The 12,480-nt window shown below is 42.6% G+C and overlaps 1 protein-coding gene across 2 annotated transcripts in view; it reads right to left on the reverse strand.

The window, feature by feature from the left end:
• Positions 1 to 8,701: 8,701 nt before the first annotated feature.
• Positions 8,702 to 12,480, reverse strand: part of LOC147625581 (NAD(P)-binding Rossmann-fold superfamily protein) — a 71,008-nt gene continuing 67,229 nt past the window's right edge. For both annotated transcript variants that reach the window (XM_086817096.1, XM_086817097.1), the window contains exons 5-9: positions 10,606 to 10,711; positions 10,430 to 10,516; positions 10,197 to 10,294; positions 9,991 to 10,100; positions 8,702 to 9,046 (exon numbers count right to left, since the gene is read on the reverse strand). In XM_086817096.1, coding sequence (XP_086673222.1) covers positions 8,969 to 9,046; positions 9,991 to 10,100; positions 10,197 to 10,294; positions 10,430 to 10,516; positions 10,606 to 10,711 — 479 coding nt within the window. In that variant the 3' untranslated portion in view covers positions 8,702 to 8,968. The remainder of the gene's footprint in view (positions 9,047 to 9,990; positions 10,101 to 10,196; positions 10,295 to 10,429; positions 10,517 to 10,605; positions 10,712 to 12,480) is intronic.

Below are 12,480 nucleotides of genomic sequence, written 5' to 3' on the forward strand. Positions count from 1 at the left end.
GAGCTAGAGAAATCTTCAAGGTAGAGGAGTACACACACAGAGACGCACCTTTCGCCCTTACCCATGCACACCACCTCCATATCTCACTACGCACATCATATTTTTTTCATATCTTACATCACATTGCGCACACAAACACATGCACATGTAACTAAACTTGTCAACATTAACGCTCCAGGTACATCTATGAATGGGAGGACCACGAATGTAAGCCTAGTCCATGGTACAACCCATCACATGAGGACACTCAACCTTGCAAATACCTCCAACGGACTTCAATGTATGTAACCTCCAATTCAACACTAACCAACCCTCACCTTGGTTAACGTATTCCCCCACGAAGAAGCCTAATCTCTCTAAGAATCACATTATGAGCTTAGGATATAATATCATGCCATGCCAAGAAGATCCCGACTACCATCTATCCATGCAAATCATTCCATCGTGGTGGTCCTAGCGCTCATTCCGTCAATCACAAGGCGCGGACCACTTCTAACAACCAAAACCATTTCCACCATAAAAAGAGACCTCGTATAAAACCTTCTACATAACCTATACCTTTCATAGCACCTCAACAAGCTGCATGCCACCAAGACTATCCAAATTCTCACCAATATGCCCTGCATTTGGTTGCGGGTCGATCCCAATCAACACCATTTAACCTCGCATATAAACTTCATGACATATCCTATACCATCCAAACCTTTTCATCCTCACAGAAACTGCATCAAACCGACTTGAGTGATACGAGGATCACCATTAAGAAGGGGATATATATTAACCACTCCATAAGTTAACATGATTTTGCCAATCTAACCTATCGTAAGATACTTTGCTATCTTACCTACTCATACGGACACTTATCTTTTATAAGATGACTCAAAACATATTAAACGGCCTTATCTTATGCTTAAATATAAAATAAGGAAAGTCTAAGGACTTCATGTGCATACCCATTTCAAACTAGTAATAAAGACCATACCGTTTTCAAGTTTGACCGGCCTAGTGTGAAAAATAGACATTTGTATATAAATCGTTTTTAACAATAAACAATACATGATGATTTCCTTGCAATTGAATACTTGAGCTTTTCTCTTCCCTCTTCTTGCTTACGTGTATGCTATTGGACCTTGCTTGCTTGATGAATGCATACTAGATAGGTTTGTAGCTTTCCCTCTTACATTTGCTTCCTTTTCTTTTCTCGTCGTTTTTGAGAGAACCACCGTGAAGATAACCTTTTTTTGCCTCAAAGAATGCTCTTCCTTCACCCCATTGGCAAGGAACATTCCGGTGTGACAACGGAGTGAGGTCACGACGCAAGAGCTAGCATACCCACATCGAGAAGGTCATTTGCAACTCAAAGGCAAGAACAAGTAACACATGATTCATCAAGGGTAAGGTTAGCTCTTGACATGAATGTAGCTTTGTGCCAGAAACCTAATTCACATAGAGTTGTGAATAAATAAATTATGAATTCACATGCAAAGATGAAAGAAAGTACCGACTAGGTAGTGAAAAAAGCAACTTTATTATGTTAAAACAGACACCATGTACTATGCTTATAGTCTTGTTTTGAAGTTGCGTACACGTGCGCACGAACTTGCCCCCTAGCATTTCAAATAATCTACAAGACTCATGGACAAATCCACAAGAGTATTGGATATAAAAATAGAAATCTACAATACTATCGTCATAGGGGACTTCATGTAGTGGAAGACTGAAGTAAGTTCATACTTTTGAATTGCAAAAGACAATAGAGTGCTACAGATGTCTAGTGATAAAGTGTTCAAACAACGCCTTGGTTGGAAGAGAAAGGCTCACCATGCAAGTAAACAAAAAACACAATTCTACTTATTCAACAAAAGAAAGTAGGTCTCATTGCCTTTGTCGTCACCTTTGCAAATGATCAAAGCATGCTTCTTGAATCGAAGAGCCAAAAACTCATAAGTAGCGTAAGCTGCCTACGGCTGAACCAAAGTACTAATTATGCATGTAATAACATTACGGTAATCAGAACTACTAAACTATACTGTTAAGTGCAGATAACTACACTTGAGAGTGTTGGTAGAGGTTTTTCAAGAATTGGGGAAAAAAAACGAGAGTAATCATTGCTGAGATCATCAAGCACAACATAATAAAGTGACTAATAAGAAACAAATCACTTGAATCCTGTGAAGATAATCAAGCTACCCACAGTAAATGAATTAATTCACCGAACAAAGTTAACTAGCTTGATGCATATATAGTTTAGTGAGACAACAGAGAGAGAAAGACAGAGGGTTGCAGACCAGATGAAGGAGAGAGAGAGAGAGTTCATGCAGAGTAGAGGAGGAGAGAGAGAGAGAGAGAGAGAGAGAGAGAGAGAGAGAGAGAGAAGGGGGTGTCGCCTTGTACAGAGAAAGAGGCTGCAGATTTCAAAACCATACCCAATTAAGGTTGAAAAAACCTTCCATTACCCAAAGTCCATCCCAACTAATTAATTGACTGCTATTTTTTACAACTGTTAGGCCCATTTAGTAGTTAGGATTCTCTCTCTCTCTCTCTCTCTCTCTCTCTCTCTCTCTCTCTCTCTCTCTCTCCCCCCCCTCGGCTCTGCTGTCTCTATTTCTCTCTACTGTCTCACTCGTCAATATCTCCGTCTCTCTACCCCTGTGTGTGTGTGTGTGTGTGTGTGTGTGTGTGTGTGTGTGTGTATCTTGCACCATTTGCCTCCCATAAAACAGCGGAGAAAACTCAAGAAGCCTCTGTTTGCATGAAGCATCTGATAGATGCACCTCATAAAAACCTCTGGAAGCAAAGTATACTCCTTCTACAAAGCATCCTCCAAGGATGGATTTGATCCATTGTGCAACATCACTGGCTGCGGGAATTTTTCCTGGAAAGAATATTATGACCGTAGTTTGAGAGAGCTTCCTGAGGGGATTCACAATGGACAGCAATTTCAACTTATAGGTGACCTCTGGAATGGGTTTGCCCCATTCTTGGCGAGACTGCTGGAAGTCATCTTTAAGAGTGTCATATACATATTGAGCTTCTGATGTAGATTCTTCCTGCAACAAAGGAGGCTCTGATAAGCGACGTTTCGCATCTGTATTTCTTTCTTTCCTGGCATATGTACAGACGTCCATTCCTTGAGCCATAATCAAAGCACGCAGGAAAAGGAGAGAAAGGTTGTCGAAGGAGGCAGATGAGATATTGACAGAGAATTCGAGCAGAGGGCAGAATCAGCAGAAATGGATGCGCAGGTACGTGGACAGATAGGGGAGGAAGATTGAGGGCTATTTGGCGGTCAGAGTGCAGAACAGAAAAGGAGAAAAAGTGGAACAAAAAACTGCGAGGCAGAAAACAGAAGCGTAAACAGTGAAAGAGGGCAGCACAGGTGCGACAGACAGACGAGGAGCAGGGAGGATGATGAGCGTCAGTCTGGGAGACCATGGTCGGATGCTGCAGGCCGCGTTTAGCAGGGCAGAGCTTGCAGCGGGTATCCTCTGTCGACGTCTTGAAGGTAGGCAGCAGGGTGCTCTCTCTCATGCTATGCCCTGGTCCCCCAACAAGGATTACCAAAGCCTGATACGGCACCACTGCCCAGTATGGGTTGAGGTTGCAAACTTTCCGGATTATATGCGTGAAGAGTTGCCTGGCCTGGCTGCCACTTTGGGACAGGTTATTTGTCCTCCACGCCCCATGGGAAACCGTAACAGATTCTGTATACTTTGGGACACTAATATACCTACCCCTCCTTCTATTGCAGTCGAAGTTGAGGGGGTGCAATTGGGCAAAAAGTATTTTGAATTGAAGTGGGGTGTGTTTGCAGGTGCTTGTTTTACCTGTCACAAGTTTGGGCATCTAGCTTCTGAATGCCCGATGGTTCTCCATCAGCCCCCTCCAAATGCTTTGCCACCTCAGCCCCGAGAAAAGAATGAGAATTTGCAAGCTAAGGCAGCAAATACAAATGCAGCCAAGAATGCAAAATCAGGTGCACTTGCTTGTTGGAAAAGGAAAAGATAAAGGGAAAGAGAAGCTGAATGAATCTGTGGGAATTGATCAGGATGGTTTCCAACAACCTAAGAAGGTAGTTGTTCTGAAGCAACGCCCTCTTCAATCTCGTCAATGGGATGCTTCTTCTCCTTCGCCAGGACAGACTTCTACTTCAACCTCCGCCCCTGTCCTTCAAAATTGGGTGGGGGTCTTGAAGAAAGGCATCCCCATATGTGATTCAGAGGAGGGGGAAAATGCTATGTCCTACATGAGTAGTGAAGGCATGCAGCCTATGCAGGCAGAGGCTTAGCCTCTTTGAAGTTCTCCTTTCATCCTCACTTTTTTGTACATACCCCTTTTATGCTTCAAACACTTAAGTGCTTTACATATAATGTACAGAGCCTCTGCAATGTTTCAAAGTGGAGGCTTCTATGGAATTATGTACATAAAATGCAGCCAGATATTGTTTGTTTGCAAGAGCACAATCAGCACTCCATGGCTGGACATCATGGCTTTTTGCATGGTTATGATATATATTATGCTGGTACCGCTACCTATTCAGGTGTATGCATACTAGTGAGACATGAGTTGGAGCCTCAGTGGCCTTCAATGACAGCAGTGGCAGATGGATTGTCATACAATGTAATGTCAATGGTGATATTTTTGAGTTTGCATCAGTGTATGCCTCCCAGACCTCGGCCATGAGGGCCACATTGTGGGACTCTATATGTAGATATCCATGGAGATCCAATGCATTCATCTGTGGGGATTTTAATAATTCCCCTCTGCCTAGGGATAACACCACAAAACGGTCTCATATGCTATCTTTGGAAAGGCAGAAATGGGATGACATGCTTCTCTCTGTGCAGGCTGAAGATCTATGGCTACTTCTTCAAGGGTCGGTCCTTGGATATACCTTTCACCATAATGCACTTACCACATATTGGGCAAGGCTGGACAGATGGTATCTGTTTTATCCACAACAATTTGCAGATTTCAGCCCTCATCTACTGATAGATTTCTCATTGGGATTGTCAGACCATGCTCCATTGTGGATGAATTTACAGCTTGGCATGCCTCTGGATGATTTGCCACTTTTCCCGAGTAGATTGTTGCATGTTAACAGCGCATATTTTCAGCACATATATTTCCGGCAGATGATTAAATTTGCTATTCATTCTTTGCTATTGCATGCCCAGGAGGACATGAATTTTGCTTGGGACAGCTTTGTCTCTCGCATGCAAAATGTCATTAGGGAGTATGGCAAGTGGCATATGACTGAATGGAGGAATGAGATTAGGGGGGCAAAAGAGACAGTGCAACAATTGACTGAGTTTTCCCAATCTAGGCCACTTACGGATTCAGAAAAGCATTACCTATCACGTGCTCAATCAAAACTTTCTGCTAATGATAAGAGGAAATTGCACAAATGGCAGATAAGGGCGAGAATGAAGCCCCTCATGGACAAGGGCTGCTCATCAAAAGCTTTCTTTCAGGGGTTGCATGCTACTCGAAAGAAAAACTCATGCTTGAGGGTTAGGAAGTTGGATGGTTCTTGGACTCATTCTTTTTTGGATCTCCAAGATGAATGCCACAACTATTTTCAGAAATTATTCTCTGCTCCTCCTTTCCCATCTAATCAAGTGATTGATGCAAGGACTGAGTTACTCCAATATGTTTCTGCAATAGTTGAGCCGGATAATGCTCTTGCTTTGGAGAGGCCTTTTACTCACACAGAACTGGATAATGCATTGTTCCACCTTAGTAAATATAAGTCCCCTGGCTGGGATGGCCTTACGGTGGAATTCTACATTTCTTTTTGGGATGATTTGAAAGAGGTCCTCTTGAGAATGATCAATGTGGCATGGCAAGAAAATCAGTTGCTGCATTCTTGGAAACATGGCATAGTCAAGCTTGTGCCCAAAAACCATCTGTGTGATCACATATTTGATTGGATGCCTATTACATTGATGCCGGTAATTTACAAACATATTGCCAAAATGTTAGTGCATAGGCTTCATGGTATACTCCATGCAGGTCTTCACCCTCATCAGTGTGGGTTTCTGCCGCGAAGACAAATCCATGACAATATATCCAATGCCTTGACTGCAATTGAATATGCTAAGTATTCTCGTCAGGATGTGCTGATATTGCAGGTGGATATTGCTAAGGCATTTGACAATGTTCAATGGGATTTCATTTCTCAGATTATGACAAAGCTGGGCTTTGGTCCCAAGATGGCAAATGCTGTTTATTGGCTATACTCTGACGCTACTGCTCAATGCATTCTTGGGGGCCATTTGTCTCGATCATGGATATTGGGTCGATCGGTTAGACAGGGCTGTCCTCTTAGTGCTCTCTTCTATGCAATTGCCACTCATCCTCTGTTGATGTATCTTGATCATCTAACAGACTCAGGACAGATGACTGGTCTTAAAATCCCAGGGGCTAAACCTTTCTTGGCACAAGCATATGCAGATGATTCCTTCTTTATGCCACAGAATTCTCCTACGGAACTTTGCAAGCTTATGGCCACTCTCTCATTATATGGACAGGCAGCTGGATTGCATATTAATTTTGATAAATCTAAATTGATACCCCTGAAAGAATGTGATTGGCATTCTATTCTTTGGCCGGGGCAGGTGGTGCATTCCAGAGAAGTAGTCAGACATTTGGGATATCCCATTGGATGGCATATCTCAAGAAAGCAGCAACTAAAATGGATTTTCCAAAAACTCCATCGTAAGCTGGAATACTGGAAGATATCTACTTGGCCTCTTCATGGCAGGCTCAGAATTGTGCAATCCATAGTGATGTCTTATGTTCAGTTCTATTTGCCTTTATTGCATTGGTCCTCCAGGGATATTTCAGCCTTTATGTCTCAAGCTATGGAGATATTATGGAAGACAAAATCTGCTGTTAAAGCTTTGAGACTGATGAAGATGGAAATGGTGTGTTCCCCAAAGATGCATGGTGGACTCAATATTCTCAATATAAGATATCATGTACTTGCAAGGAAGGCTACTATGTTGCACACTTTCTTCTGCCAACAACAGCCATGGACTTGTATGTTAGCGTCCATGTGTGTCAACATGAGGACTTTAGCTTATGGTCATTGGATTACGGATCATTGGGAGGTTGTTATTGGGAGATTTCAAGGCAGGATACCTGGCTGTCCTTTTTCCACTGCCTTAATACTTGACTGGAAACAAGTTCTCTCTAAGGTCAAATGGGCTCCTCGTAATTGCTTGGGGATGAACTCCATGAGGAAGGAAAGTATTCATTGGAGTGCCATTTTTGAGACTCCACTTGCCTTGCAGGAACCTGTTCGGGCATACAATCTTATGAAACTGGGAATTAGGTACATACATGATGTGGTGGATGATCGAGGATATGTCTTATCCTTTCCTCGGGCCACTGCTACCTATGCATTGGGAATGCATCATAGGCCAATATGGAAGAAAACTGCTGAAATATTGCTTCCTTTTTTACCTATTCCAACTATGGCTGACACAGACAGGCTCATGGATTGGCAATTGTGCTCATCTACTGCAAGCACTCATCCTGTTCCCCTTCCAGCCTTGACCTCCATCAAAGCTTACAGGCTTCTTCAGCCTCCCCCATGGATTCAACAACATGCCAATTCTTTGTGGCATATGAGAAAGCCTCTCTCTTGGTGGCGGAAGAATCTCCGCATGTTATGGAAGTGTAAAATGCCACTGAAGCAAAGACTCTTTCTTTGGAGATGTTTGACAGGCACATTATCAGTTGGGGTCACACTTGCCAAACGTCACATTGCACCATCCACATGTCTAAGATGTTCAGCTCCCTCAGAAACCTTTCTTCATCTGCTGTGGCAATGTCCTTGTTCCAGGACCCTCCTCACCAGAATTTCAGGCTATCTTCGGCTCCGATTCCCGAGTCACAGATTTGGGAAACATTTTTGGCTCTTTGGCAGATTATTGCAGTCTTTGTCCCAATACTCACTATTTCTTTTCTGGGTGAGATATTGGGCTCTTTGGACAATTTGGAGTGAGCACAACATGGCATACTTGGGTAGGCTGAATCAACAGTCATATGAATTCTTCAGAGCCTCATTGCGGCAATCCTTATATGATGCCTGCCATGAGGGTGATATGGATGCTTCTTGCATAGAGCTCTTCTGTTTATGTTTCTGACATTTGGGTTCCTCTCCTTTATGGAGATCTCCCATCTTTGTAAATTTGTGAACATATAAATATACTGCACTAGACATTACCAAAAAAAAAAGTGTGTGTGTGTATCTTGCTTATGCGGCTATGAAGCACAAGCCAAGCACTCCTCTCTCTGATGCAGATGCAGGAGGCTGGGGCTGGGTCACCATGGCTGGTTCCACATTCCAAGTATACAGACAGTAAAAACACCACATTCCAAGTATACAAAGAGAGACACCACTGGGAGATACAATAGAAAGGTTGCAAAGACTTGTTCTTGCATGCAGATTAACTTCGAGCGACGAAAACATCGGTTCGCCTGTGTTACAGGAATGATGACTATATCCATTGGACTCCCCTCCTTGACACTGTGCCACCTTTTGGAGAGGTACGTGGTTTGACCACAGGCAGTAAGTTTTAGCAGCTCTGTATTCTTAATCAATTCTATTTTCACATAACAAGCAACACTCCAATTCAAGTGGAGCCTGTACAAACCAATTAGTTTCCTAGATGTCCAACAGCCAACCAAGTAAAAATAATTTTCAAAGCATTTACTCTCTAACAAGAAACCAACCAATATTCTCAATACTGAGAATACTCAAGGATTACAGAAGTCCAATATGCTACAAGTGCCATCAACATTACATCTCTTCAATGATGAGAAATACCATGCATGACTTTATTTACCTTACATAAAATGATGCACTACATTGTGTGCATACAAATGTTTACAATAATAATACACCGACTTGGCATATGCAATTCCTATCAGTCTCTGCACGTAGAACTCCTCAACATCAGTTAGTGGAAGAAGCTCTGTGTACTTTGTTGAAAAGATCTTCCCATCTTTTCTTATCTTTACCAGGACCATCACCCTACAAAATTGCAAACTTGTGCAAATTACTAGCTAAAAATAAAGGTGTTTTGTGAACTCCAGAAAACTATGAATGGAACGCTCCTGTCTGTGCATATCTAGGTAATGATAATTCATAAGAATACCATATAATAAAGGGGATTTATGTGTCATATAAGTTCAATGAGACTAAGACTATATTCTAAGATATGCTATGTATGACCGTAATTTGTGTGATGTGTCATATGTCATGTATTTTCAAGTTACTCGGATGGGCTCTGAACAGAAGTGTTGAGCAGAAAAATGGCAGGTTGTTGAGAAGGGTGGTGAAAAGTGGTAGGAGTGCTACATCGCAATGAGTAAAAATAAGTTAAGAGTGTGCTGGGAGCACTTCTTTCTTCCTGGTAGAAGGTGAACAGTGGAGCCAGGAGCCAGGAGCCAGGAGCCAGGAGCCTTGAGCCTTTTTTTGCTTTAGAGAAGGTGCTCCCAGCACACTTCCAACAGTCATCATGGCCAGTGTGGTGAAGAAGGGGGGTTGCAAGCCGCCAGTTCAATTTTGACGCTTCACTGAAAAAAAATATGAAATATCACTCTTGAGTGCACATTTTTATTAGCTTCTGTTAAGCCTTTAGATTTATAGGAGGGATATTCTTTATTACTTTCTGGTGTATTTGACTTTCAGTAGGGGTGTTATTCACCGTACAACTCTTGTGTACTTATAGGATGAGATATATATAATTCACATTAACATTTAAAATAGACCTGTTTTATATTACCCTTGGAACACAAATAATATGGGGGTTTTAGGCCCCCAACGGTACAAATCAACTGGTAGGGCCGGTATCTCTGTCCTCCTCCCTGCTTTACCTGCCTTACTGTACAAGCTCTTCATCGAATTTGGCTCTTAACTACATACAAAGACCGTAAATATGCCTAAAGAGAAACCAATGTGAAAAGTACATGTACCTCAATTGAGTTGATTTCATACGTGTTTCCACATGTACAATCTATGTCCAGAGCCTGAATGCATGCCTCTGCCACAATGACCCGGCTGGCCTCACCAACCAGCTTATCTCCTGGAAAGCATTGCTAACGAACATTAGAATCATAGTATTCTTTATGGGACAGTCAAGTTTTTCGTTTATACAATAATCTAAAAGTTCAAAAGAGACCTTGGCCTATGACAACAGATCGCCTTGTCCCAGCTGTTGCTTTCAGCAAGGTGTTGAGGTCGTAGGAAGTATAAGGTCCATCAGTTAGCCTGCCTGGCCTGTTTCAACATAAAGATAAAAAGGTAAAATAGGTACCTAGCAGTAGATCAGTTGTGTACGTACCAACAAGATGTCAGATCTTACTCACTGCACATGATATCTTTTTGCAAGCTACACACTGTGCAAAGAAGCACCTGATTATTGTGTACGGAATGCCGGAATCACGCAAGTAGTCTTCCCCCATCTTTTTGTACTTCAAAACTCCAAACAGGTTCATGATGCTGAGAGCCACCGCATAATGCCAGTGTATCAGAGAGAGTGTGTGTGCGCGCATGCATAAACGCACATGTGAAGAGCAGAAAACACTTACTTCCAGGGTAGCTGATCATATTTTGTCACACCAATCGAAGACACAAGCACAAATCGCTGCACTGTTCTCGGCAGCGCATCAATTAAATTTCTCACTCCGTGCCAATCTTGAATTAAAAAAAGAGAATCAACATCTAGAAAAATAAACTTGACAATAAAAATTTTGATAAGTGGTTTAACCAATTATTTAGTTATTAATCCATCACACTACTCAAACAAAACTTTGTATATATGTCCCCAAGGCAATAGAGCCCATGGGAAGGTGGGTTCAAAACCCATGGAGGACACACATGGCGAGGTGGATTCAAAGCCCATGCAGCCCCCTTGTAACAGGGTGTTCCAGTTCACAGTTAAAACAACGTAGCTATAGTAAATTTTTAATAGAGGGCCAAACATCTCTGATAACGGTAATGCATCACACCCGGGACAGGACCAAATCCTTCTCTGAAGAGGCAGTTGAATTTCCTCCGAATCGCTTAGTACACTAGGCATCTGAAAAAGTAGTTCTCCTCAGTCTCTACCTCCCTGGTCATGTATAATCTCCATACATGCGCTGCCCTCTGCTCTCTTAGTCTCTATCTGAAGGCGACACCCTGAACTGATCAATGGCAATCCTCATGGCATGGGACATATCAGTGTAAGTAGCCTGGTATCTCAATAAAACCATCGTCCGTGAACTTTCAGAAAATGCTCTCTAAAGAACTGCTCCTATGGGTACAACCATGTCAGGCTCACGTGAAGGCGAACAAGTCCAAGCGAATGATGCAGTTGATCTCCTGCCGAGAGAGATCTAAGAAAGGTGCATTTAAACTGTACTCAAACTGGGGAAGACGATCCATCTCAAGACCATGCAAATCAAGCCAACTATGACATGGGAGTACCAGCACGTAGGGTGTCCTGTCTAGTCAAGATGCATTAAAGACTACGTGCCAACCGAGAGAAACTGTCTCTATCCAAAGTGTACACATGGTGAATGTATGTGATGGTCTGGAAAAGAGCATCAATGATGACCAGTGGGAAACTGTCTCTATCCAAAGTGTACAGCATCAATGATGACCAGTGGCTTTGCTCCAAAGTCAGCGACTACAATCTCATGTGGCACCAATAGCTTACTGATCATGCGTGAGAACATGCTCACCTGCAGTCTCTATGTTCTTCCATTCTGCCTCTCCCAAGCCCGGTCCCCAAAACAAGGCACCATACATCTCAGCCGGCCTCACCATGTGTCAAACAACCAGCTCTAAGTGCTTGGCTCTTGAAAGTGGGCCTGGAACCTCTCTCTCTCTCTCTCTCTCTCTCTCTCTCTCTCTCTCTAGCCGTGCCAGGGCACCTCTATCATATGCGGAAGCTCTAGGAGTCTTCTTTGAGCCCTAAACACCATCCTGGAACATGCTTGATGCAAAACACATACAGAATATAGAAAGAAGAGAGAGAGATAGCTGAGTATTCGGTATATTCTATAGTACAAAAAGGATGTACAAATCTTGGCTAGCCCATGGCTGCCTTCAAAAGGTAGAAAATACCTAATCTAACCATAGTTACGAGAAACGGGGAAACGGAAACGGAAACGAAAATTTTCAGGATGCTGCTGCCTTGTTGGTACTCTCACCAACTGAAACAAATTGAACCACATTTTTTGGACCCATATACTAAACAACCTCACTCATTATCTCACATAGCACAAGAGCAGTTTTTTGTCTCACCTCTGTAGACTTTATGTAGAGTGGATTCCCTCTACATGCTGCAAGAACGCCTTCCAATGAATGGCTATGTATATCAATCCACCCGCCGTCAGCCATTAAAGAGACCATACGTGCAACATTTCTCCTTCAAAGGTGCAATGGCTTCATTGATGGATGTTATCTCATTCTCAAGC

The sequence above is a fragment of the Cibotium barometz genome, chromosome 23 (genome assembly GCF_041138505.1).
Source record: "Cibotium barometz isolate CiBa-2024 chromosome 23, ASM4113850v1, whole genome shotgun sequence".
NCBI classification, from domain to species: domain Eukaryota; kingdom Viridiplantae; phylum Streptophyta; class Polypodiopsida; order Cyatheales; family Cibotiaceae; genus Cibotium; species Cibotium barometz.